The sequence below is a fragment of the Crinia signifera genome, chromosome 11 (assembly GCF_055691185.1).
Source record: "Crinia signifera chromosome 11, ASM5569118v1, whole genome shotgun sequence".
NCBI lineage: Eukaryota > Metazoa > Chordata > Amphibia > Anura > Myobatrachidae > Crinia > Crinia signifera.
Window position 1 is genome coordinate 70,987,083 of NC_139227.1, and position 27,711 is coordinate 71,014,793.

The following is a 27,711-nucleotide window of genomic DNA, read 5'->3' on the forward strand; positions in this document are numbered from 1 at the left end:
TCTCTGCACATGTTGAATATGCCCCCCCCCCCCCCAATCCGCATGGTTTTGTCCATTAGAAAGAGAGAATTTGCTTTTGTAAGTGAATCAGGCCCAGTGTGATTTGGACTGCATGCGATGCGTTTTGAACTAAAAAGTTGACAACGCATCCGACCATCGCACTGTGTATGGGCACCTTTACGAAACGAACGAAACAAAAAGAAATGTAACAATTGACAACAGAAAACCGTCCATTTGGTCACTGGTCCCTTTTTATTTCAGTTAGCCCCTAAAAATTATGTGCAAGATTTAAAAACAGGTGATATTCTTGTAATCACTAATTACATATGATAACTGGGGCTTCCAGCCAATCAGCTCCTGTCATTTTTAAAACACATGACAGTGGCAGAATGGCTAGAGCAACATTTATCATATGTAATGAGTAATAACAACTTAATTACATCTGCTCCTCTATGTGATCATCAGAATACATACTTATCTTATCATAGGGACAGTTGACCCATGTACATGGCTATTGTGTATATTTCATACTGGATGTCAATAGGAAATGACTGAAAAGTACAAATACACTCATATACAAAGAAACTTGGATAACAAAAACCCATATTATTCACAAAGGTATGTAAACATCCAAACACAAAAAGTTTTGCAGAGAACAGCTTATGTACCCCTGTGCTGGGGCCTATACATGGCAGGTCTGCATCAGCAGCACTAGTATATGTGCCCCTGTGCTGTGGCCTATACATGGCAGGTCTGCATCAGCAGCACTAGTATATGTACCCCTGCGCTGTGGCCTATACATGGCAGATCTGCATCAGCAGCACTAGTATATGTACCCCTGTGCTGGGGCCTGTACATGGCAGGTCTGCACCAGCAGAACTAGTATATGTACCCCTGTGCTGTGGCCTATACATGACAGGCCTACATCAGCAGCACTAGTATATGTACCCCTGCGCTGTGGCCTATACATAGCAGGACTGCATCAGCAGCACTAGTCAATGTACCCCTGCGCTGTGGCCTATACATAGCAGGACTGCATCAGCAGCACTGGTATATGTGCTCCTGTGCTGTGGCCTATACATGGCAGGTCTGCATCAGCAGCACTAGTATATGTACCCCTGCGCTGTGGCCTATACATGGCAGGTCTGCATCAGCAGCACTAGTATATGTACCCCTGCGCTGTGGCCTATACATGGCAGATCTGCATCAGCAGCACTAGTATATGTACCCCTGCGCTGTGGCCTATACATGGCAGATCTGCATCAGCAGCACTAGTATATGTACCCCTGCGCTGGGGCCTGTACATGGCAGGTCTGCACCAGCAGAACTAGTATATGTACCCCTGTGCTGTGGCCTATACATGACAGGCCTACATCAGCAGCACTAGTATATGTACCCCTGCGCTGTGGCCTATACATAGCAGGCCTGCATCAGCAGCACTAGTATATGTACCCCTGCGCTGTGGCCTATACATAGCAGGACTGCATCAGCAGCACTGGTATATGTGCCCCTGCGCTGTGGCCTATACATGGCAGGTCTGCATCAGCAGCACTAGTATATGTACCCCTGCGCTGTGGCCTATACATGGCAGGTCTGCATCAGCAGCACTAGTATATGTACCCCTGCGCTGTGGCCTATACATGGCAGATCTGCATCAGCAGCACTAGTATATGTACCCCTGTGCTGGGGCCTGTACATGGCAGGTCTGCACCAGCAGCACTAGTATATGTGCCCCTGTGCTGTGGCCTATACATGGCAGGACTGCATCAGCAGCACTAGTATATGTACCCCTGCGCTGTGGCCTATACATGGCAGGTCTGCATCAGCAGCACTAGTATATGTACCCCTGCGCTGTGGCCTATACATGGCAGGTCTGCATCAGCAGCACTAGTATATGTACCCCTGTGCTGTGGCCTATACATGGCAGGTCTGCATCAGCAGCACTAGTATATGTACCCCTGTGCTGTGGCCTATACATGGCAGGTCTGCATCAGCAGCACTAGTATATGTGCCCCTGCGCTGTGGCCTATACATGGCAGATCTGCATCAGCAGAACTAGTATATGTGCCCCTGTGCTGGGGCCTATACATGGCAGGTCTGCATCAGCAGCACTAGTATATGTACCCCTGTGCTGAGGTCTATACATGGCAGGTCTGCATCAGCAGCACTTGTATATGTGCCCCTGTGCTGTGGCATATACATGACAGGCCTGCATTAGCAGCACTAGTATATGTACCCCTGTGCTGAGGCCTACACATGGCAGGTCTGCACCAGCAGCACTAGTATATGTGCCCCTGTGCTGTGGCCTGTACATGGCAGGTCTGCATCAGCAGCACTAGTATATGTACCCCTGTGCTGTGGCCTATACATGGCAGGTCTGCATCAGCAGCACTTGTATATGTACCCCTGTGCTGAGACCTATACATGGCAGATCTGCATCAGCAGCACTAGTATATGTACCCCTGCGCTGTGGCCTATACATAGCAGGACTGCATCAGCAGCACTAGTATATGTACCCCTGCGCTGTGGCCTATACATGGCAGGTCTGCATCAGCAGCACTAGTATATGTACCCCTGCGCTGTGGCCTATACATAGCAGGCCTGCATCAGCAGCACTAGTATATGTGCCCCTGTGCTGTGGCCTATACATGGCAGGTCTGCATCAGCAGCACTAGTATATGTACCCCTGCGCTGTGGCCTATACATGGCAGGTCTGCATCAGCAGCACTAGTATATGTACCCCTGTGCTGAGGCCTACACATGGCAGGTCTGCACCAGCAGCACTAGTATATGTGCCCCTGTGCTGTGGCCTGTACATGGCAGGTCTGCATCAGCAGCACTAGTATATGTACCCCTGTGCTGTGGCCTATACATGGCAGGTCTGCATCAGCAGCACTTGTATATGTACCCCTGTGCTGAGACCTATACATGGCAGATCTGCATCAGCAGCACTAGTATATGTAACCCTGCGCTGAGGCCTCCCATCTCTCCATATGTGGCTGTTTGTGCCCATGTTCTATACATTTGCAGAGGCAATTCACGTATTTTACACTGTGCAAATAAGCATAAGCGCATATTAGCCGCCATATAGTTAAAAAACTGCATTATTACACACAACACTACATGATCACTACATAAAGTGTACAAGTGCATGATTTTTTTCCCCATGTCACTTAAATGAATGTCTTTCAAGTAGAGTCCAGTACAAAATGATCAGTTCTTCCTTGTGTAGAACAAGACAAATGCTGTTGCTGGGAGTTTATTTACATTTAGGATTGTTGCTCTCGGACCAACAGATAAAGTTTCACACAACCTTTTGCTGAAGGGCATAGCTCCTTCCACATCTCTGACTTTTCAACAGTCAGCAAATCCTACAGAAAAAAACAATGTTTAGACAGCAGCACATACAGATACAGTATATCCCATAACTAACACCCCCCCCCCACACTGCATAACCTTCCCTCCCACAGCCTAACTACCCCCTCCCACTGCAAAACCCTAAACTACCCCTCTCCCACATAACCCTAACCATAACCCTTACCAAATCTTACGTGCCGCCCGTCTGACCTCCCAACTCCAACCCGATGGGCACAGGACCGCGCATCGGGGCGAACGGGATGTCTGCACATGCTGTTTGGCCTGTTTTCCGAATCGGATGAAATCGTGCCCAAATCGCATAGTGTAGCACATACTTTTTGTACTGTACGATGAGGTGCCGCGGGAGCGCGCACCCCATCGTACAGCATCGCACCGCCGGCAACGGTGCGTGTGTGGGCTCCTTAACTTATTACTTTCTCCTGTTCTAAGAAATGTTGGATACTATATCTCTTATTATTCCTTATATTTTACCCACAATTGATGTAAGGGTTTCAGGATTAGTTTTGCTACCTTTCTTCCATATAGGTACTACGTTAGCTATGAGCCAGTCCCTTGGAACCGTCTCCGAGTTTATTGATTCCTCGAATATCAGATATAATGGTAGTGCTATGACAGAACTCAATTATTTTAGTATCCTAGGGTGTATTTTGTCCAGGCCAGGACATCATTACAATGTCCCCATTATGTCAGTGATAACATTGAGATTGTTGACAATCAGACCATGTAGACATTATAGGACCATTTATCATTTCATATTTGTGACTATGGGCCTTATTCTAGTTCACTCTTTCTAACAAAATCCTTCTTAGATGGACCAAACCATGTGCACTGCAGGGGGGCAGATGTAAAATGTGCAGAGAGAATTAGCTTTGGGTGAGTTATTTTGTTTCTGTGCAGGGTAAATACTGGCTGCTTTATTTTTACACTGCAATATAGATCTCACTTTGAAATAAAACCCCACCCAAATCTAATTCTCTCTTCACAAGTAACATCTGCCCCACCTGCAGTGCACATGGTTTTGTCCATCGAAGAAGGATTTTGTCAGAAAGAGTGAACTAGAATAAGGCCCTTAATCCTTAACAACACCTGTTTTGGGGGGTTATCCGCAAACATTAAGTATCACCTGAATGTATCAGGATGGAGCGCAGCAGGAATCTCTGATCCCTGCTGCGCTCCCTCCTGCACCGCCGCTGGCCGCATCCCCCATATTTTTCTATGAGGATACAAAGCTGCCCAATTTATCAACATTGGGCAGCATTGCAATGGGTCCTGGGGCTACTACCATTCTGAGATGGCGGTAGCCCATTGTAGCCTATATGCTAGACCGAACTAACCACCCATGCACAGACCCCCGGCACATCAGAGCACAGGGACGGGGGGCTCCTGTCCCTGCATCTGCAGGTTGATACATTCAACCAAAAGGGCAGTAAATGCCGCCCAGATCGCATTTTATCTACAATCCAATGATAAATAGGCCCCTATGACTGCATACCAATGAAAGGGTACACACCATAACTTTCTTACCTCTCGGTCTAGAAAAATAATTTCTGTTGATTCGTGTGCCTCCAGACCTCCTTGCAGATATCTTTCCTTAACCTCTTCTGAAGTCAAACTGCACCTGAAAACAAGTAAAGATTCACCATAAATAACAGGAATATTAATCCCTTCAGTGGTAATCCTGAGTATTTTCCGGGCTATGCTTCAGTGCCCAGAAGTCAAGCCCGAAAAATTCTGGGAACTGCCACTGTTTAGCGCCGGGCAGCGCTGCTGAGTTAATAGCTGGCTTCAGCACTCTCCTCCGCCGCGCCTCCTCCTCACCCCGCCCCTCTGGCTGCTATATTACAGCCTGAGGCGCCGGCTACAGACACGTCCAGTTGCCGGGTGCAGGGCCGAGCAGCGGCTGACCGTGTTCAGCGGCGCTGCCCGGATCCTACACATAGCGTGGTGGGTTTTTTTTTAGGTAGCGCTCCCCCTAAAAAACACCACTGAAGGGGTTAAAAGATAGTTCAAATAGCAATGGGAGCATCCAAACTGTATTTACCTGACATAGAATTCAGCACTAGGTCGCCCTGCGCTTATGTGATTACGGGCGATACCCAGAAGGAGTGGTTCACTAAGGGTAGACAGTGGAAGATTAACCTTGAACAAAATAAATAAATACATTCGTTAAAAAAAATTATAATAATTATAATGCAAGACTAGTATACAAAGTTCGTTGATAGATTTAAATGACAAAACTTCTATTACAAGAAGTTACAATGTTACTTCTATTACAGACTGACATCTTGTGGTAATATTATGTACTACAGCTAAGGTACACATGAAGAAAAAGACAGCTAGGGAAGGGATACGGTTGCTAGGCTGACACGATGAAAGTTGACATATGAGGTCGACCACTAAAGGTCGACGGGGCTTAAGTTGACACATGAAATAGGTCAACATGGCTAAGGTCAAAAGGGTCGGAAGTTTAACACAAGCATAAGGTCGACAATGGGAAAGTCAACAGTCAAAAAAGTTGACGAGTTTTTAAAAAAAAAATGAGTCGACTTGTGTTATTCCATACCCTACCATCGACTACGGCATGTAGGGAGAATAGAATAGTGTGCCAAGCGCAGGGAGGCACCATGCCCAAAGCATGGCGAGTGCAAGGGTACGGTGTCCATGTTGACTTAAGTCGAAATTCGGGACAAAAAAAGTGAAAAACTCATGTCTGCCGTTTGACTTTTGACCTTACCATTGTCGATCTGATGCTTGTGTCAACCTTCTGTCGATCTTAGCTGTGTCAACCTTTAGGGCTTAGTGTTGACCTAAGCCCTAAAACTAAGAATGGATACAACACAATGGAGAACTAAAAGTGTGATGATAACAAAGGGAATGGACAAGGATAGGTGTATGAAATTGGTGCAGAGAGGAGCTGTGCACAGAGAACGGGTGGCGCATGCAGAAAAACAGATGGGGCAGATGGCAACCTTCTCTAAGTAGTGGTGAATAGAGATCATAAACATGAATTCAAATAAAGTATTCATTACATAAAGGTGATCTTAACTCAAGTCAGCTTTACAATGTGAAGAGCAGCAAATCATACTTCTATTTACCATCACAATCCTCACCTCATCCCGTATCTCTGCCAGAATGGAGTAGAACAGCTCCCTGATGACTAAGTCAGGTTTGAGAACTTCCAAACTCAGCTCCTCTTCAGGAATATTGGGAGCAACAGCCTATAGGTAGAGATAAAAGACTTGACAAAGTTGTTTGATATAAAAAGTTGTGTCACGTCCTACACTAGTGGCATTTAATCACTCTTTGGCTTGCAACCCAATGTCAGTGTGCCTAGTTCTGTTTCGGTTATAGAATGTATTGCATGTCACACTATGGGGCATATCCAGCTAGCAGTGGTACTTTACTGCTGGTCCTATTAGCCTTGCTGCCGGCTTACTTATCGGGTATTATGCTTCACGTATCCCACAAAGCATAATCCCCGAATAAGCAGCCACCAGAGTTGCAATATCACATGGGATCGGGAATTAATACCTAATACCATGCGCTTTTGTGAGATCGAGGATCCATTTTTGGCCAATTACGATGGAGTCTAATTGGATACTGTAACAAATTACTGGTCATACATATCAAGACATTTTTATAGGCCAAAAATGCAGTGGGGCTAATTGGATAAACCCCCAAATTAGCTCCAATATCCTGTTCCTCTATGCCCTCTTCCACTGACCCTATACCTCCTCCTCACACTAAAATTCCCATACTTTCACCCTCTCCCACACCTTCCCCATGCCTCTTTCCATTTACAAACTAATCTTCAAAATCCCTTTTCCTTTAATCCTTTCCAAATTTGTTTACATCGCTAAATTAATTTTTAAATTGTGTATCAATATGTGCATTTTCCTGCTGCCAGTGTTTGCACATAGGAAAAAACTAAACATATATGGGTTGTGCAACAAGTGTGTGTATAAGGGATTTTTTTTTTGTGTTAATAAAACCTCAATGAAAAGAGCCCAATATTGACCACATAAATCAGGGGTGTCCAAATTTTTTGCAAAGAGGCCAATTTGGTGAGGTGAAAATGTGTGTGGGCCGACCATTTAGCCTGAACCATGAATCACATCCCTCACTCTGCCCCATGCAATCTATTTCACCCAGCCTGACCCCCCCACTCTGCCCCCATTCAGTACATTTCCCCCTGCCTGACCCTCCGTCTCTGCATGTCCCCCACTCTGCCCCCATTCAGTGTATATTCCCCTGCCTGCTCCCTCCTTGTCTGTATGTTCCCCACTCTGCCCCCATTCAGTGTATTTTCCCATGCCCCCCGTCACTGATGAGTCTGCTTTGCATGCTGTTGCCGCCATCACCCCCCCCCCCCCCCGGCATACTGCTGTCAGTGGGATCGCAGCAGGGGGAGAGATTGTGACCAAGGATGGAGTGGAGCCAGGGTGGGGGTTGGACACATACTTACAAGAAGACACCAAACTGTGGCTGCCAACACACAAGGTAATGCACACTCGCCGGAGGCCCCACCTCTACAGTCCCATGCTGTGTGTCCCACATCTAATGCCGCGCCTGCTTCGAGCTGGAGGCTGTGGGCCACTTAAAGGACTTTGGACATGCCTGACAAATACTCAATCCTTGTTATATCGTGGCAAGTTGTGACTTTGGGCCTAATCCAGGCTGGCTTGAAAAAGCTCTCTCTAATAGGCAAAACCATGTGCACTGCAGGTGGGGCAGATTAACGTACAGAGAGTTACATTTGGGTGAGTTATTTTGTTTCTGTGCAGGCTAAATACTGGCTGCTTTATTTTTACACTGCAATAGAAATCTCACTTTGAAGTACAAACCCCACCGAAATCTAACTCTCTCTGCACAAGTTACATCTGCCCCACCTGCAGTGCACATGGTTTTGTCCATTAAAGGAGGAGTTTGGTTTTGCGAGCCGACCTGAATCACCCCCTTTGTTCTTATACACCAGCAACATTTTGTGGATTACTTCTGTTCCAGTTTATTTTATATATTTCTGGACCTTTATTAGTTTGAATATACTGTATATACTTGGGAACTATATTATTGGATTGTTCTGATGATCTAATTTACTATTTTGTGCTGACCTTAATGAAAATCACATTTTTATTGTGTAAGAAATGTGTTTTCTATGGTCAATATTGCGCTCTTTTATTGAAGTTTTTCCATTTATGCAAAAAAGTTTTCTTGAGCGTATTTAGGCACAGCAATATCGCCCTTTCAGAGGCTTTCACTGGGTTTATTTTGTTATACTGTGTTGGGATTAGTTTCTGTCAGGAAGGATTCAGCTTGGACAACCAGCATAGAGGTGCTGTTACACATTACTAAGAAAGTGTGAGCTGCCCCAGATGTCTGGTATTGGCAACGGGTACCCTCCTGAAACTAAAGGTGCCCATACACTTGTCCTATTTGGGATGATTTCACTCGACCAAGAAATCAGAGATGTTTGCCATCCCATGCACATCGGACCTGCTGCCTGTCTGACCTCAGACTCGGCCCCCCTCCCGGCAGCGAGGGATGGGAATGCATGCGATCCTGCCGCCTGGGAAAGCCCTTGCATTGGCCTAACAATTTATATAATGTGAGTATCTTGCCTTTTTATTTCCCTCTTTATCTTACCTTAGGTTCAGGATGTCCTCCTGGTACATCCAGCAGACCAGCTGCCTCTCCCACCCTATGGCTCCTCCGTAGCAGAACAAAGCGTCCATCTTTACATTGTAGAGCAGCTCCTACACCAAGGGGCTGGGCCAAGTAGGCTTCAGTGTCACCATGCTCTTGAACTCCCCTTTCCTGTAATGCTTTTGCCTCACCAGACCAATTAGTGCCCAAAAAGTCTCTGTAAGATGTGAGTGCCAGATGTAGTGTCAGCCCACCCCCTTCATCTACATCAGTCTCAGTTTCTCCTCCTTTCTTTTCTCCCCCTCCTTCTTTGCTTTTATTCTTTATTCTCGTTTTATTCTGCTCTGGTTCTTCTTTTTGGTTTCCTTTGTGATCTCCTTCAGTCAGAACAGAATGAAGCCTGAACTTTGCCCCATTAAATACCCATGGTTGCTTGCGCTGGCGTTCTTCCCAGTCCAGGAGGATCTGTTCTTCCAGCGGGGGAGGCAGGCTCTGTCTCTGGTACATTGGGGAGAGCTGGACCCGGACTCTACATTGGGGAATCCCCTGAGGACAAGGACTGCAGTACAGGATGGAGATCTCTGGATCCATGGGGCTACAGAGTTAACAGAAGACAAGTATAATAAGAGAACAGTTATTCTAACAGATAATGGGGGAAATTTAATTTCCTCCAATAACTGTAAAACCTTAGCTGATAAATGTAATTCTTTACTTTGTGAGAAAACTATTTTGGCCAAACAATGAGAAACTCTTACAGGATGCAAATCTTTCATTAGCTAAAACCGGGGCTTTATCAACCAATAGTCTGATCAGGCTGCAGCCCGGAGCGCTGGGTCCTGGGGGGGAATACAGCTAATTTACAAAGCTACCGTAGTCTCTAGATTCGTATTTGGCTGCCAAGTTTCCTGGCAGCGAAATACGGACGAGGCTTCTATGTGTAAAAAATAAATAAATTATTAAATAATTTAGAAAAATGACGTGGGGTCCCCCCTCCCGGCTTTAACCAGCCCCAGGCTCATTGAGCCGGTCCTGGTTGCAGAAATACAGGGAAGGAAAATGAAATGGGGACCCCCTGTATTTCTATAACCAGAACCAGGCTCTTGGCCCAGTCCTGGTTCCCAAAATATGGGGGACAAAGGGAATAGGGGTTTCTAGAGGCATAAAGAATTTTACACCATATGAGGATGGTATAAATCAAGAGTTTTATAGATAGGGGTCAGATCATAGTCACCATAGATAATAATAGGTAGTACAATCTGCAATAATAGTCAGTGGGCAGATCAAGAGTGGAGGGGGCCCACATTCAGGCCCCCTCATCTCTAGGAGAGGCCTTAGCACTGTAGACTCTGACTTTGTGCCAGAGTCTGCGCATGCTCAGGTCACTAGGAACATGGCACCAGGCATATAACTTATTACCAGGCATAGAACTGCCACACAAATCACTAGTTACCTGTCAGCCGCTCCATTTTCCAAGTGATTTATGTCCGCGGTACCAGCCGCCACGGGACTTCTAATTATATGGGTGCAGGATCCAGTAGTCCATTGCACACTCTGCACTCATTATGAAGCCTACAAAATAAAACTTCAACAGAATCTTGACTCTATGATTGAGGGGCAGATTTATTAAGCTCGGTGAAGTGATAAAGTGTCTGGATTTTATCAACATCCAATCAGCGCGAATCGCGGGGGGGCTAGAATCACGTGCAGGGGGCGGGAGGGGGTGTCGCAAATCGCAGGAGGGGGTGCCGTGAATCGAGGGAGGGGGCTGGGGTTTGCAAATTGCGGGAGGGGGGTGCGGCGAATCGTGCGAGGGGGGCGCAACGAATCACGGGAGGGGGGGCGCCATAAATCGCGGGAGGGGGCTGGGGTTCGCAAATCCAGGAGGGGGGAGCGGCGAATTGCGGGAGGAAGGACGCGGGGGTGCCGTGCATAGAGGGGGGGGGGCCGCGAATCGCCGGAGGGGCGGGTCGCGGGTGTCTGGGGCGGTGCTGGCAGAGGGGGGGGCGGGTGCGGGAGTAATGGTGGCTGTGGAGAAATGGTGGGCGTGTACTGTAGCCCTGGCTGGGCGGGGGGGAGGTGATGTCAAGGGGGTGGGGTGAGTAGAACACTGGTCTTTTCCCTAGGGGGGGTGGGTTTGTGTATCCCGCTGAAGGAGAGATGCCCCCAGTAATTGTGCCGCTTACACACATAGTAGTTGCGCTGCTTACACACACTGGGGGTTATTCTGATTGACTCGCACCGGGGACTGATGTTTTCGTACTGTTCATGAGTATATTGGCATATGCAGGGATGCTCTGCAGTCACCTTCGGCGACTTGAATAGTCGCGAGCAGGGGAAAAATCCTTAGTCAGCGACCATCGAATGATTTTGCCACCGTATGCTAGCCTGTGAATGGATATTTGTGCAAAACATCCATTCACAAACCGGCGGGGATGCTCGGAGTGCAGCGGGGGCATGCGGCATTAGAAGGCCCGCTAAACAGCAAAATTTTGCTGCTTAGCGAGTCAATCAGAATGACACCCATAATGCACATAGTGCAAATATGCAAATAAAGCCAGCAGTAGCAGTGCCGCTTATACACATAATGCCCAAAGTAGTTGAGCCACTTATACACATAGGGGGTTATTCTGGTTTATACACTCGCATGCAAATGTTTTTTATCTGCACATGGGCTTGGCTTGAGCGGCCAATGTGAATAGTGTTCGCCGGGCACTTGCACCCACCAGTGCAGGCATGGGGCGGCAGCGGGTAGTCATGCTTATGGGAATGCCCAGCGCTTCATGGGTGTTCCCATGAAAATGCTGGGCGTTCCCATGGTAATTACCCAGTAATGCGGGTGGGCAGCTGACCGCCATGTTTCTCTCGAGAACGCACGCAAAGCTAAGACACCTGAGGGTTTGGCCCACATCTAGACACTTCTAGGTGCCAGCGGGCATGGCGAACATGTAGTTCGCCGTGCCCGCTCGCACCCTGCATCTGCACATGCGCAGATGGAAAACATTGGTCCCTCATGTGAACACGCAGGGGACCGATTGAATTAGAATAAGGCCCATAATGCCCAAAGTAGTTATGCTGCTTATACACATAATGCCCCCAGTAGCAGTGCAGCTTACACTGGGCCAGATGCACTAAGCTTCAAAAGTGATAAAATGGAGAGTGATAAACAGCCAGCCAATCAGCTCAAACACAGTCTGTGACATGTCAGACAGTAGCTGATTGGCTGGCTGTTTATCACTCTTCATTTTATCACTTTTGAAGCTTAGTGCATCTGGCCCACAAAGAGGTAATTCAGACCTTCAGTGGTCGATCCAATGCATGTCGACCTAAATAGGGTAGACCTAGTGACCGCATCTTCTTTGCTCCCCACCCCCTCCCCAGATTGTGAGCAGGGCCCTCCTACCTTTTGACTGTCTGTAAATACCCTGTATGTCTCCTTTTGTAAAGCGCAACGGAATATGCTGCGCTATATAAGAAACTGTTAATAAATAAATAAAATAAATGATGTGATTTTGCAATTATCTTTGCGAATTATGGCTTTCATTTAACTGGTTACACTTATATGCATTTGTTTACAGATTTACCTTTCAATTTCCCAATTCTTCATTACAGTAGGTCTTACGAGCATCGGTAATAAAGTTTCCTTTTTGTCCCCTATAAGGGGTGAATTTACTAAAGCTTTGAGAATGCAATATATAAATTATACAGAATATAACTGGTTGCTATGGACAACATCACTTCTTTTAGAAGCTTTAGTAAATTTACTCAAAAAAAAAAAAAAAAAAACTTTACAATTATTATTTTTTTTTTTAAATAGGTAAGTGAAGGTTCTGCAGTATACAACATAAGCAAATGGTTTCCCACACACAGATAATGACATATGGTACATCACCCTCAGCAACATGCTGGAGTTATCTATTCTCAATAGTAATGCACTCAATAGACAAGCTATAATGCCAAGTGATCTTCACATATCTTTCATCATCTATTGATATTTTGTGCCTGCTATTAGAACGCATGTAGACTTATGGCTCGGTGACACAGAGACCAGGGCGGACATGCACTAGCTGCCAGCAGGTCAAATCCTGAGCAACTGCTAACTCACTAATCCCCAAAAGTGCCTGTTAAGTGATAGAGTTCCATTACTCAGCACTTGTAAGAGGGATAATGGGATTTATTATCAGAAGAACTTCCTATTTACACAGATGTATCATGTAAATCATTATCACTATCACCATATCTCAGGAGGCAAGATCCTCCATTTAGTGTACAGAAATACAGTATTTCTTGTAATACCACCAAAATGGCAGTTAGGAGCTGATTTTATCACTTTCCAAGCTTAGTACATTTGGCCCTTGGTCTGCATACAGCATTAATTGATTTAGGATTTATGGTAGAAATGATAAGAACGCAGCATAAGCATAAAGCAAGGTAAGGATCTTACTTGGCTGCATATGTAAGAAAGAAGCTTGATTACTATAATGTTTAATGGTAAAATGCAGCTGCCTTTTATTTCTTTTTACAATATCATCTTAAGGGCAGCAATATAGTTTTATTTAACCCTTTGAGTGCAAATATCTCTGTGAAATGTTCAAAATAGCCGCTAAAAAATGCCATTGTCTCTCGTATTTGTTATATAAATTAAAATATAAAATGTTGTGAAAAAAAAAAGATATTTCCTATATAAGGTAAACATTACAGGTCCTTATGACAAATAAAAATGTTTGCTTGGCAAGTGTCACACCTATTGTGACAAATTCACTTGGCACTCAAAGGGTTAAAGAAGGATATGACCATTTTACTCATTTGCATTGACATGAGGCATGGCATATATTTACCACCACCACTCCCAATTGGGCCAGCTCAGGCAACTGTGTTTAGAGGGTCAACCTTAATCTGGTTAGGGACATATGACATCCTCTGAACTACTTAACTGGCTTATATTTTTCCAGTACCTGCTCGGAAATTGCCAGGGGATTGAATTAACATCTATTTAAAAACATATCCAACAGGATTTTATTTAAACAAAAAGGTACTTGTGTAGTTTCACGGCGGCAGGCTACACTACGTTTTCAGCGTAGCCCAACGGCTGCGAAGCATAGTCACCGTACTGTCCCCGGGAGCTGCAGCTCTGTCCCGGAGTCCCGGGCAAGCCTAGTGAGCACCTCTCGCACAGCACCAGTAAGCACGTGGCGAGCATAGCGAGCCATGCGAGGGTACACGGTACGCATCCTCCCAACCTGTTCATACCCCCCACTATCCACGTCGGCGTGGAGTTGATTTTCTAAAGTGTGGCGAGCGCAGCGAGCCACCAAGCCTGAAGCTACTCCACACCCACGTGGATAGTGGGGGTATGAACAGGTCGGGAGGACGTGTACCGCGTTCCCTCATGGGGCTTGCCACACTTCAGGCAGACAGGGGTAGTGGGGGTGTTTTAGGAACACATTCACACCTGTCAAGTCAGGCAGGTTAAAATGGTCAATGGTTCCAACACAATGTAATAAGCGCTGACTGACTACGCTAACTGCGTTAATTAATTAGGGTTAATTTGTTGGGAGCCGATAACCTACCAGTATATTTTTGGATTGTGGGAGGAAACCCACATAAACACAGGGAGAATATACAAACTCCACAGTTAGGGCCATGGTGGGAATAGAACCCATGACCTCAGAGCTGAGGCAGTAATGCTAACCATTACACTGTCCGTGATGCCCATATAAATGATGTTATTTATGGCAGCAGAGACCAGGACTCACTGGGCCAGGTAACACATTTCTTCTGCTATTAGGAGGTTATTCAGACCTGATTGCTTGGCTGCGACTTCACATGCTGAATAATAATAGAACACTTGCGCATGTGTATGCTCGTAGTACGCATGCGCGAGTCCATCCTGTGATAAAATCCTTTTATTTATTGCTGGCCTTAGGCAAGCTGATTGACAGAAAGTCATTGTTGTTGGTAACTGCCTGTTCTCTCGTTGTTGGTGGTAACTGCCTGTTTCCCGAGTGTCAGGGATAACACAGGCTTGTCTAGGCGTTTCAATGGAAGTTGCGTAATGTCAGCTCTGCCCCCAAACTGCCTGTTTCTAATGCAGCTGCTGTGTAAGTCCTGGGCTACGCACACACTGGAACAAAGGGGAGCGTCTTGCATATGGATTTGCATACACATTACACATATAATTCCCTAGTTTATGATGGGTAGTGAGGCCTGGCTACCATGTTATTTGCTTGTTTAGGCAGTTTCCTATTTATGCTCAGTTTGTATACAACAAGCTGGAGAGTGGCCCTAATAGGGTAACCCCTCTTGCTGTGTAGCATAATTGCACATTTTAACATACATTGAAGTGAAAGCCAAAAAATTCCCTGGCACTGGCAGACAATTACACGGTTATCTGCATTACAACTATAGCGATGACAGTTATTGAATGATAATTACATGATAATTACATCCTGTGTTTTAATTTAGAAGATGAAAAGCGGTCGGATAGCAACTTAATACTAGATGGTAGATCACTTGTGGAGACCATGACTACAGGTTTATAAAGGACACTGTAAACACTAAGAAGCCGGTTCTATTATAGAGGAGATGACATACAGAAGGGGTTTCCCCAAACAGTCCAAAATATCCATGCATCTACAGAGATGGTATAATGAAACTGACTGAGGTACTAATTAAGTTGTTATACATTCAGATTTTCCTGGGATTGTACCTGAATTGAGGTCTATTCCAAAATGTCTCACATTTGCGGTGTCTGTTATATATTGAAGTGTGCTCTACACTGCCTTTCAGAGCTATACAATGGCCAGGCACTAGGACCCTTGGGATTGCTGGAGACGTGACCTCAGGTGTATGCATATGTTCAGGGGCTGCAGGGACAGTTCATGTTTCTGTCCAGCAATAGGGGCTCCCTATTCCACTGGCGTGAGCACTGCAGGATCAGCACTGGGGTCATGCTTCCTCCGCTCTATGAGCTGGATTCAGACCTGATCACAGGCAATGCGACTATGTCCAACCAGGGGCATAACTATAAGTTTGTTTGCCCCATAGCAAAGTTTAGATATGGGCCCTCCATGCTGTTAGAAATGGGGGGGGTCGAAGGGGCACACATGAGAGCCGTGGGGGGAGGGGGTCATAGGTACACATACAAGAGCCGATGGGGGTGCCACTTGCAGGGGGGGGTTGCAGACACGCACAAAGAGTGTGTGTGGGGGGGGGAGGCTGTCACTTGCAGGGGGGGTGAGGGCAAAACCAGTGTTGCGCATGAAGGGGAGGAGGGGTATAATAGAAGTAGCATTAACTGTCCAGCAGGCCGTCCCCTATCAGTTTCCTGCATTCTGTGACCGCTGCACCGGGTGTGACTGTCAGTGGCCATCCCTCTCTGCCTACTTCCTCTTATTCACCTTGAAAACGGCTAGCAAATAGAAATGGTTGGTCTCTGATCTCCTCAGCACCCGCAGCGGGTCCACAGCGTGCAGCGCTGGGGAAGATGTTCCCAGCTGCTGCGGGAGGAGGGGGGTCCCTGCGGCTGCTGAGGAGAGGGGGGTACCTGTCAGCCTGCTGTGCTGGGGGTACGGGGGTGCTAGGGGTGCTGGGGGTACCTGTCCTGCCTGCGGTCGGATCTCAGCGGAGAAGATGATGTGCGCCGCTGCTGTATCACCCCCCCCCCCCCGCATCCGGCAGCCGGTCCCTGCGGCGTATGGAGTGTCAGTATCGGCGGTCCCTCCAGCGCATAGGAACTAGTACTAGTTCCCATGCGCCAGAGGGACCCCCGCCACTGACACTCCATACGCCGCACGCCGCAGGGACCGTCTGCCGGGGAGGGGGGGGGGTGGTACAGCAACGGCGCACATCATCTTCTCCGCTGAGATCCGACCGCAGACAGGACAGGTACCTTCAGCACCCCTTGCACCCCCCAGCACCCCGGTACCCCCAGGTACACCAAGCACAGCAGGCAGGACAGGTACCCTCCGGCACCCCCAGCACCTTAAAAAAAAAAAAAAAAAAACACTTAACCTGGGTCAGCCCTGATTATATATATATATATATATATATATATATATATATATATATATATATATATTATATTTCTATATATATATATATATTTCTATATATATATATATATATATATATATATATATATATATATATATATATATATATATATATATATATATATATATATATATATATATTCTATATATATATATATTTTTCTATAAATATATATATAAAATATTATTTAAGGCAGGGCTGACCCAGGTTCAGTGTAAATGGTGCAGACCCAGGTCCGACCCAGGTCAAAGTGCTGTGTAAATGGGGTATAAAGCAGGGTCAGACCCTGGATACTCCAGCATTCAAAGACCAGGGTCCGACCAGGGTTTTTGGTGTAAAAGGGGTATTAGTGAAAGGGGCTTCTAAAGCTGTGTACACACGGGGGCGATTGGGGCTGAAATCGCTGGAAATATGGTCGCAGACGACCATATTGCCAGTTATGGGAGTGTGCCCCAGCGATAAATTGCGATAAATTGCCGGGTGCGCGCTCCCGTTTTCAGCCCCATTGTAATCGCTGGTCGCAGGAACATGCTCCTACAACCAGCTGATACCTCTGCGGCACCGCCGGCAGAGGTTCCCTTTCATCAGCGACCATCTCTGGTCGCTGATGAAAAGGAGAAACTGAGCAATATATCTCCCCCGTGTGTACGGGGCTAAACTGTGCACATACATTTACAGTAGAGGAACATAGGTTCTGAGGGGATATATATTTATTAGGAAATAAATGTATGCCATGTATGTATCAATTACTTCAAATGAGGTATTACAAGTACTCCCAATTTAAAAAAATCTGTAAAATAAAAAAAAATAAAAATTAGATTTAGGAAAACCTGGGATTTTAGGCAGATGGAAATGCTCCCAGTTGAAATAACCCAGGTCGTGAGACCCGGCATTTCAACCCAGGTAGTGACCAGGGTCGAACACGAGTTCAACCTGGGTCACTGTGCCGTGTAAACGGGTAACCGGGGTTAATGCGACACGGGTCCCATTCACTACAATGCAAAAGGCGATGCTGGGAGATGCTCTCATCTCCCAGCACCTCCCCAACCCCGCCTGCCAATGATGTAAACTCTAGTGTGAATGAGTTTACAAGCCGAGTCACACCCAGGTTGGACCCGAGTACAAAAGCATGGGTTCGACCCGGCTTGTAGATGGAAAAGGGGTATTAGTGAAACAGAGAAAGAAAGGTGGTCGATTGCGCTAATATTCCTAAAAAGACATTTAAAACATAAATTCAACAAAATGGTCATGTGTGAATAATAGATACAGTTTTAATTAGAACATATAAAAATTTAATATATATATATATATATATATATATATATATATATATATATATATATATATATATATATATATATATATATAAATAAAAAGAATTAAGGGATTAAAAAAAATGGACAAAAAGATCGATAGTCGCCCAATTGACAGGAATACGTGTGCCAGTCCTTTAGGGAGTTATCCCAAATTTTGTGGAGGATCCTGGAAATAATGTTTGTAATCCAATGGTCTTTCTAGACAAAGATAAGGAACACTCCAGTGCTGTTGCCACTTGTTTCCACAGAGGTTTTTTACCGGACTTCTTTAAGGAGGTGGTGTGCCTCCAAGATGGTCTTGTGCCACGGATTGTGGTGAATGGGCCAGTCCATTTTGTCCTCTGAGTGAGTGTCCCAAATAGGAAAGCGGGTATGGCTTTTGGTGATCCCCAGCTTAGGCAAAATATATTGTCTGGCAAGGGTGCTAGCGATCAGGAGTCCCTCTTGATGGATATGTCCATACGCGTTTCGCTGTCTGTAGCAGCTTTTTTTTTTTTTTGACAACAGCACTGGAGTGTTCCTTATCTTTGTCTAGAAAGACCATTGGATTACAAACATCATATCCAGGATATGCGTCCTCCCGACCTGTTTATACCCCCACTATCCACGTCAGCGTGGAGTTGATTTTACAAAGTGTAGCGAACGCAGTGTGCCCCGCGGATTACTTTACGTGTATTCCACTGCGCTCGCCACGCTTCGGGCTCATTTTCCGCGTGCGCTTGCCACACTTTATAAGATCAACGCCATGCTGACGTGGAAAGTGGGGGTTTTAAATGGAGACATTTGCCAGCATGTAACATGGAGCACTGGCAAATGCGTCCTTTATTGTGTAGGAGACGCACTTGCGCCCGCACCCCCTTTATGCATGAGACGCACTCACGACTGAACCCCTAACCCTGTCTGTCTCCCTGAAGGGGAGACGGGCAGGGTTGCCGTACCCTGCCACACGAATTACTGAGACAAACTTGCATATGAGACTCTTGTGCGTCCCAGGCAGACGGAGCGCCTCTCCGCCGGGGATCTGGCGGTTACCGGAGCTGTATTAGAGATGCTCACTAGGCTTGGCAGGGACAGAGCTGCAGCTCGCGGGGACAGTACAGTGACTACGCTGCCTGACGGGGACACTACACAAGGCTGCCGCGGGGACACTACACTGACAGCCAAGCATAATATGGCGCCGTGAATCTACACAAGTACCAAAACTGTAATCTTGGGTAGCATTAGCAAATCAAGGATGTCCTCCATTTTAGGATTTCCCCAATCAACCAACAAAATAGGGAATTGAATTGACCCAATTCTTGCCCCTCTTTCTGACAGTACCATTGCTACCACATCACCCTACTTACTATTGAACCCCATTGATCGTTTTGTTGTATTGTATGGCTTTCCTCCCATTGATGGGAAGGACAGATACCACCAGCATCTATAGTGACCACCACTGTGTGAGTTATTATGGCTCCCTCATGACAGGAGCTGGTCGGACAGCCGCCTATTGGAGACGGGTAGGCGGCTGGGAGAGCACTGTCAGGCGTGACTGCAGTAGTGATGTTACTGTAACAGGGGGGTCCTACCTTACTCTGCCGATCCGGTGCGGTGTATTCCAAGTACTTTTCTATGGAGGAGAAGGGGTACTGTGGTCTGTGGTGATGTATTACTGTGCACCGCCAGGGATCATCACCGCCCAGAGGAGGAGGCACTGCCAGGGTAGTATGCCCGCCCCGGTCCCGCGCATCACTCACCCTCCCCTCATGCATGTACCCACGTCCTCCGGCCCAGTAATTTCACCCATAACGCACGCCACAAGTACTTCCCGGCCCGCAGCTCCTCCTTGTACTCGGCGAGAAGACCAAACCAAACGTGGCAGCAGGGCAGGCACACAGTGTGCTATGCATGTAACCATAGGACGGAAGTTCCTGGGAGAGGCTGAGACGAGCCGGGCTGGGACGCACGGAAAAGGTTTGCGTTCCATGGCGGCCATCTTTGAGAAGCCGTGCTTCCGTCCAGGAAGACACCGTGACGTGACCTCAGGCCGCCGGCCCCAGTACTATGCTCCTCTGTCTGGGCTCTAAACGTAAATACACGTTATATTATTTGTTGTTCTTCCCTCTCGCCAGCCAGTCAGCACTGTAGCTGCCGCACCATAGTACATAGCATAGCATATATGTATGCGTCCCCTCACGGCCGACTGGAGAGTCTCACTGACATCTGCCACTTGTGTAACTACTGCCGTCCCTGCTCCGTGCGGTGCTGCTTACACCCTGCTGCGCTCCCCTGTGTAGCCCCGGCGGTATGCTGGCAGCAGGCCTCCCCTGGCTTCTCCGCCAATGTTACATAACTCACACTCCCTGCCTAATATGTGACTAGTGCTAGTTACTGCGTGCTGCCAGAACTGGAAGCCATAGCCGCTGCAAGGAGAAGACATATGCCCCCCTCATCTCCAAATATTTGAGAGGTGCCTCAAGGGACAGCCACCATCTTCAGTTAATAAAGGCAGCATTAAAATTAAGATAATACCCTTTCTGTTTGAAGGGGCGATATTCAGAGATATAGGGGTGCCAAAGTTATGTTATATCGCCACCCCCAACCAACCTAATCTTCATTTGTGTGAGCTGAACTAATGCAAAACATTGTTCTTAAACTGAACAAAATGTACGATAACCAATTTTATAATAAACAAGTGGTGGCCAGGCACTAATGAGAGCAGTCACAGAAGTGTATGGCCAGCCCATCCCTCTTGAGCATGCAACCGTATCCTATGTGATCTCTGCTGGGAGGGGAGCTGAGTTGGAGGTCGGACCTACAGCAGGTCCGATTGTGATTCCAATTCGATGCAGATGGGGCCACGGATCGGATGTCAAACACATCCGGTTTGGCCGTTTTTCACCCGATTTCCTAGCCTGAACCGTTGCAATCGGGTGAAAAGTGGCCAAATTGTACTAGTGTATGGAGGCCTTAAAGGCCCATACACACTGGGTGACTTTGATCTAAATGCAGGTCAGTTTTGTTGTTTGAGCTGCTTTCAGATCAGAAGCCGCCCAGTGTGTATGGGCCAGCGGTGAGTGCTGATGCGCGCTCCCGCATCATTGCTGACCCCTCTGCTCATCTGTTGGTATTACCAGCAGATTAGTGATGGGGTGGGTGGCTTTTCATAGCGTCCTGGTATGGAAAGTCGCACACCCCAGAGAAAATCGTTTAGACAGGCGAAAATCACTCAGTGTGTATGCACTGAGCGATTTTTAGCCCAGCGATTTTCCCCATCATCGTTCAGCCTACATGCTGGGCAAAATGGCCCAGTGTGTATGGACATTAACAATCAATATCACACACCCTAAGGTCCATACACACTGGGCGACTATGCCCAGCGTGTATAGACAGCGATGATCGCTATCATCGCTGCTGGGAAAGCCTTTTCCCCTGCCCGGTGCCGACGGAGGGGAGGAGGACGGTGTTGCGTAATGGAGCGCTATGCAAAGCCGTCCTGAAAGCCGCTCATCTGCTGGTATAACCAGCAGATGAGCGGCTTTCCCGACGATGTTACGGGAGCGTGCAGCAGCGCTCATCGCTGGGGCATACACACTGGGCAGCTTTGAGCTGAAAGCCGCTCAAACTGGGTGTTTTGAGCGACTTTCAGCTCAAAGTCGCCCAGTGTGTATGGGCCTTTAGACGTCAACATTTAAATGCTTTTTGGTGTATTCAGACTAACCACTGACCATATGTTCTCTCAAATCACAGTGATAACATGACCCATGATGTTATGGCGCGGGTTGTGTAAAGGAGGAATCCAGTTATGCACTCGAGGAGCTCAACGCTTTGCAGGAACTTATACACGGTGAGGTCACATTGCTGTTACAATCGCACATGTTGTATAACTTGTGTTCTGTCTATGCGTGTTTATGGCAGGCAGTACCATTCCTGCTGGGCTGATTTAGTGGAGTGCCTTGGTTGCCCAATTCTAAGGTATCTAAATGTTCCCCCTGCCCTTAGTGGATGTACCCTGCCCAGCAGGTCTACTGTGCCTCTCTTCCAACTGTGCTTCTGCCATATGCCCTAAGAATGGTGGACTGTTGCCCCATCCCCCTCCCACAGGCTGCAATGTCATGTTGTGGGGCTAGCATGCACAGTCTAATCCCAGGATTGAAATCCCAGACATCTTGGGCCAAATCCCAGGATGCCGATCCCTGGAATGGCCACCCTAATCGTCAGGGTTGCTCAGAAGTCCGATGATGCAGTAAGTGTCCCCTGGATGGTGTTCCGTTGCACACTACAGCAGGTTAGAGCTGCAGGTGGGGGCTGTCTCATAGGTGGCCTATCAGCCTATCATTTGCATAATGTCGCAGTAATCTGCTCTGCTACTACCATTATACTCTGTCGGTACGTCCAGACAGTCGTGACCCTGGCCCGTTTGCATTTTGCTCACCTGTTTATCGACAGGTGAGATTCAATGTCCCACCTGCCGATCGGCAAAAAGGAGGTGTCCGTGTAAATGGCTGTGGATTGTCGAGATACAGTACGGCCGTCATCTCGAATATCCACGGCCTTTCTCAGCAAAACAGGCCCAACAGCTTTTAAAGTTTGGCCCATTCTGACGAGAGGCCGTCTTAATGCTGTCGGGAAAGACAGCATTGAATATCTTCCTAAGGGGGGTATCCAATCCCAGCTGAATTTCCTGGCCAGGTGAAAAATTGGCAATAATTTGCTAATTAGTGTTCAATCATGAGCATTTTCGCCCATTTTTTAGTCCATTTTCACCAATGCCGTTTCACAGGTTTTTGGGGCGAATCTGGATGGGTGAAAACGTCGCAAAAATGGCAATTTCACTGATCTACGCGGTTTTCGCCGATGGTGGATTTTTCGCCCAGGGGAAAAATCAGCTCTAGGATTGAATAGGGCGAAAATTGCAGATTTTTTGTTTGGTGAAAAATTGTCAGTTTCCTGATGAAGCACTTCAATTCAGGAGAATTATAGCTACTAGAAAAAATTCAAGGATTAAGCAAATACAAAGTTATGGTGCCCACACACGCACCGATTTCAGTGCTATGCGTTTTTGGCTGTACAATGGTTCTTTACAATTTTTCTGCCAGAATTAAGCATGACCCGATGTGATGGTTATTTTGCTGTCTGCGATGCGATGCTGTGCGATTTAAGCACATTTTTTCACTGGCTTTTTCTGACCTTTATTTTGTTCGAGTTCAAATGTTTTAAACCTGCAATAAAGTTGTTGATAACAATTTGTATGTAATTATTTCCCCCCCCCCCCAAAAAAAAACCATCGTATAGCATCGGCTCGTATGCCTGTATAATGCTGAGCCCGATGCTATGCGATAATGTCCAAAAAAGTACCTGCTGCACATACTTTTTTGGACAACTAAAATCGGCCCCCGGGAACGCGCATAGCACAGCATCGCGTCGCACACGCCGCACTAATACACCCCGATAATTGTACGCACGATGCGTTTTGTACTTTAAAAGTACAAAACGCGTTCTAAAATCGGTGCGTGTGTTAGCTGCATAAGTGATCACTCTAGCACCCGCCATCTTTGAAAACGCATGCAGTTCCTGTTTCCTGCCTGGGGTGTCACTGTCTGCTGTGGTGTTTCTAGCACATGTCTGGTTTGCATATCAGTGCTGATATACAGACCACACTGTGCTAGAAGCACTATTGCAGACAGCGACATCCAGGCAGGAAAGAGGAACTGCTGGGGTTTTCAAAGATAGCAGGTCCTAGAAAGAACACTACAAATTGTGTGTGTGTGGTGGGGTGGGGGAATTTTCATTGTATGCAGAGATTGCAAAGTATGTGCAGGAACAAGCAATGTTTGGAAGCAGTATAGAGGTAGAGCTGTCAGTTTGACCACGTTAAGATGGCCAATCCATTATATAAACAGTGAACCTCCAGTTGATATGTATGGTTGCAGCCTTTGAATGTAGGGGTATATTTATTGTATAATGTTTGTCAATATAGATTCCATAAGTAATGAATTTTTGTGAGGGCCATTTAAATGTAACAGTAGCTGCTAAACCAACACTGATGTGGGAACATACAGGGAAAGCAATCCAGATTTGCATCATTGATATAATCAGACAAGCCACTAAGCTCTGTGAAGCTCTAAAGGTGCATACACACATACAGATTTTTCTGTCTGTGTTGATTGTCATTTGCTCCCATACATTTCTAGGTTTTTATTCCCACCAGATAGATCAGACAGAAAAATCTGTACGTGTGTACGGACCTTGGGAATGAGTTCGGGAGGGACGCATTTGGGTTTGAGAAAGTGAGAACTACAGCATCTGTGATCAATGAGATTTCTTACTGCTGATCATCAAGGTGAATGCCAAAGAGATTTGTGTTAGACCAAATCCATGCTGCTTGTGGCTCAATACGTATTGTAAATATCAGAGAAGGAGGGACATACCTAGCCAACCCATTTGCCAATTTGAACACCTCAGTGCATAAGCCATTACACATGACTAATGAAGATTGCCCAATATTGGATGGAATCTATACCAACATTGGACTCCAACCAGTGCAATTTAATCAGGACATTTTGGGGACCTTTCTCTGGTTTGCTTATACCACCAATACTGGACAACTAGAGTGCCATCTGAGGAACGTACCTGCGTGCCAGTCCATCTTGGGATGACTGCCACTTGCTCCTAAAGCACCAAAGGACCCACCCAGGTGATAAATCAGCTGCAATTATGTAAAGGAAAAGACCCTAGTCCTGAGATACTGTGTATCATAATTCTGGTGAACAATTTGACATCTAGTGGCTTTTAATCTATATTTATATTTGATTTCATCCTCTATAATTTTTAATGTCAGGAAATAAATTGCTTATTCTTTAAAAAATCGTCTAAAAAAATGTTATGTTCAGGCAGCACTGGTATTATTTTCATGACAGCATGAAGAAATGGATCTTCATAGCCAAATGCTTCATGTGTAGAGAACATTATCTGATCTGCATTCAGCGCCACGATCACCAGAGATGTGCATGGTTGATACAATGTATTGTATTGTCCAAGCCCTGAAAATTAGGAATAAAACCCACCTGATCTGAATTGATAAATGTAGGTCATTGAGTCTATTGGAATCTTGCCAAAAAGTGTTCAAGAGAGAATTGGGCCTACTATTGGAACACTTAGTATCATCACGGTCAGGGTTCAGATAGACAATCATTTTAGATATAATTAAGTATTTGTCAAAAGGTAGAATTGTCAGATGTGGAATTAAGAGGGTTGCTAAATATTTATTTTCTATCATAAGAAATTTATCGGGACAAGGTGGCTTCTGGTATTTAAATGCCAATTTAGTCTTCTCGTCTTATATGTCCCAACCAAGGTTAACTGCTACAGCAGGACTAAGTGGGGAGGTAAGACACTCCAGCAGGTCATCAAATGTCCCAGGAATGCACGCTGATACCTGTGAAGCCCGCGAGGGGACGCAGGGATCTGTGAAGGTATCAGCGTCCCCTCGCGGGGCTCGCTGCGCTCGCCACGCTTTGGGCTCGGTGGCTCGCTGCGCTCGCCACACTAATCTATTCTCAACTCCACGCCGACGTGGATAGTAGGGGAATGAAAAGGTTGGAGGACGCGCACCGCCGCCCCTCGCGGGCTCGCTGCGCTCGCCACGCTTCGGGTTCACGTCAATCGTGGGGGTGGCGGCCACAATGGGGGGCCATTATTTTTTACACACATGACGGGGCCATACCCAATGAGAAATGGCCCATATTGGCCCTTTTACCATTTTTTACTATGTTAAATGGACTCGGTTTCAATGTTAAAAAAATTTAACATTGAAGCCTATGGACACGATGGACCTGATTTCTCCATAGGCTTCAATGTTAAAATAATTTAACATTGAAGCCTATGGACACGATGTACCCGATTTCTCCATAGGCTTCAATGTTAAATTATTTTAACATTGAAGCCTATGGAGAAATCGGGTACATCGCGTCGGTCGCGGCGTGTGCGTTTTGGTATGCACCCGACGCGACCGACACAATTTTTTCCGACACGACCACCACGATAGAAATCGTGGTGGCCGTGCTAGGAAACAAGTACCTATATTTCTCCCCAAAATTTTATATTTATAAACACATGCATTGAGCGTCCCAGCAGTCGGGATGAAGGTGTTCTTCATAATAGCGACTCAGGCATCCCGACTACCATCAGGAAACTGGTAACGGATTCTCGATTGCCAGGATGCCAAATGGTAAGTAATCGGGGAGTGCTAGCACCAGGCTGTGAATGGTTTGAGGTTATGCAGTGATGGTGGGGGCTTAGGGTTAGGTTGGACACTTAAGTTAAGGCGGCAGGGTTAGGGTTAGACACTAGTCGGGATGGTTAGGGTCAGGCTGCCGGAAGGGAATGTTAGGTGGTGCAGGGGGAGGGTTAGTATACTTACCTTAACCCTGTCTGGATTCCCTACATGAGCATGTAGGCATTGGTATTCTGACCTGCAGCATTCCCACAATTGGTCATCCTGATGTATCCATATAATATATATATATTCAGTATTCAGATCAGCGGCCCTCCATGGATCGGTAGTAGATAGAACAAACAACTTGACAGCACTCAGAGACTCATAGTAGTATTCAATGCTATAGCGAGTGCGGCACTAAGCTCATCGTTAGACATTCGCCATGCACTTGCCGTAGCATTTCCCCCTTGCCATGCCTCACCTTCGATATCTCTCCCTCTCGAAAAAAAAAATATACAGTGCATAGCAAGTGAGTATTTTTCAATAAGCCGGATCTACTATCCCCCACAGCGGGCAGTCACAGTCCAAGTCCAGTGTCAAACTGCTGTCAGCACTCAGATCTCCACTAACAATCCGGCAGCTCTATTTTCCACCTCTTGGTGTTCCTGAGTCCAATCAGGCAAAAAATCTATAATGGTATTGAAAACAGGCACTCCATAGTGCGTGTAAATGTTTAAAACAGATTTATTGAGTGCACAAACAGACAGAAAAGGATGGGCTCACGTACCACAATCGGCTGTATAAGAACCGCACACATACAGCATGAAAACGGTGCAGGGCACCACCTAACGTATTTTGTCATCGTCTTCGTCAGAGATCTATCTATCTATATTTATATAGCGAACACATTCTGCAGCGCTTTACAGAGAATATTTTGCCATTCACATCAGTCCCTGCCCAAGTCCCTGCCCAAGTGGAGCTTACAATCTATATTCCCTACCACATGTACATGCATACACTTTCACGTAAGGGGTGAGGCGGTGACACAGCAAGCTGCAATTGGCTAACAGCAGTCAATCTGTTATCAAATCACTCTGCCCCATTTTTCCGGCTGATATTAGC

General features: G+C 46.4%; 2 protein-coding genes across 8 annotated transcripts in view; one reads left to right on the forward strand and one right to left on the reverse strand.

Moving 5' to 3' along the window:
- Positions 1-224: 224 nt before the first annotated feature.
- On the reverse strand, positions 225-20,421 carry NUDT22 (nudix hydrolase 22). Of its 6 annotated transcripts, none has more exons than XM_083164137.1 (7): positions 19,961-20,420; positions 10,472-10,590; positions 9,022-9,616; positions 6,489-6,596; positions 5,420-5,517; positions 4,903-4,996; positions 225-3,371 (listed from the first exon to the last, which is right to left on the reverse strand). In XM_083164137.1, the coding sequence occupies exons 3-7, from the start codon at positions 9,610-9,612 to the stop codon at positions 3,270-3,272; spliced, it is 993 nt and encodes a 330-aa protein (XP_083020263.1). In that variant the 5' UTR covers positions 9,613-9,616; positions 10,472-10,590; positions 19,961-20,420; the 3' UTR covers positions 225-3,269. The 6 variants fall into 6 exon arrangements, with proteins under 6 accessions (XP_083020263.1, XP_083020264.1, XP_083020260.1 ...); XM_083164138.1 differs by lacking the exon at positions 19,961-20,420 and adding an exon at positions 16,617-16,725; XM_083164134.1 differs by lacking the exon at positions 10,472-10,590 and having other exon boundaries at positions 20,129-20,421.
- Positions 16,869-27,711, forward strand: part of DNAJC4 (DnaJ heat shock protein family (Hsp40) member C4) — a 40,194-nt gene continuing 29,351 nt past the window's right edge. The window contains exons 1-2 of one of the 2 annotated variants that reach the window (XM_083164141.1): positions 16,869-16,905; positions 22,122-22,218. In XM_083164141.1, coding sequence (XP_083020267.1) covers positions 22,136-22,218 — 83 coding nt within the window. In that variant the 5' untranslated portion in view covers positions 16,869-16,905; positions 22,122-22,135. Of the gene's footprint in view, positions 16,906-20,305; positions 20,461-22,121; positions 22,219-27,711 lie in introns of those variants that run through there. The other variant, XM_083164140.1, reaches the window with a different exon arrangement.

Bases quoted from the DNA above. Each gene is read 5' to 3' on its own strand.
- NUDT22 (XM_083164134.1), bottom strand. From the start codon at position 20,367: ATGGCCGCCATGGAACGCAAACCTTTTCCGTGCGTCCCAGCCCGGCTC. The intron at 6,597-9,021 runs GTAAGATAAAGA...CTCTACCTATAG, and splicing joins GAGGACATCCTGAACCTAAG to GCTGTTGCTCCCAATATTCC. The intron at 5,518-6,488 runs GTGAGGATTGTG...ATTTTGTTCAAG, and splicing joins TGGCAGAGATACGGGATGAG to GTTAATCTTCCACTGTCTAC.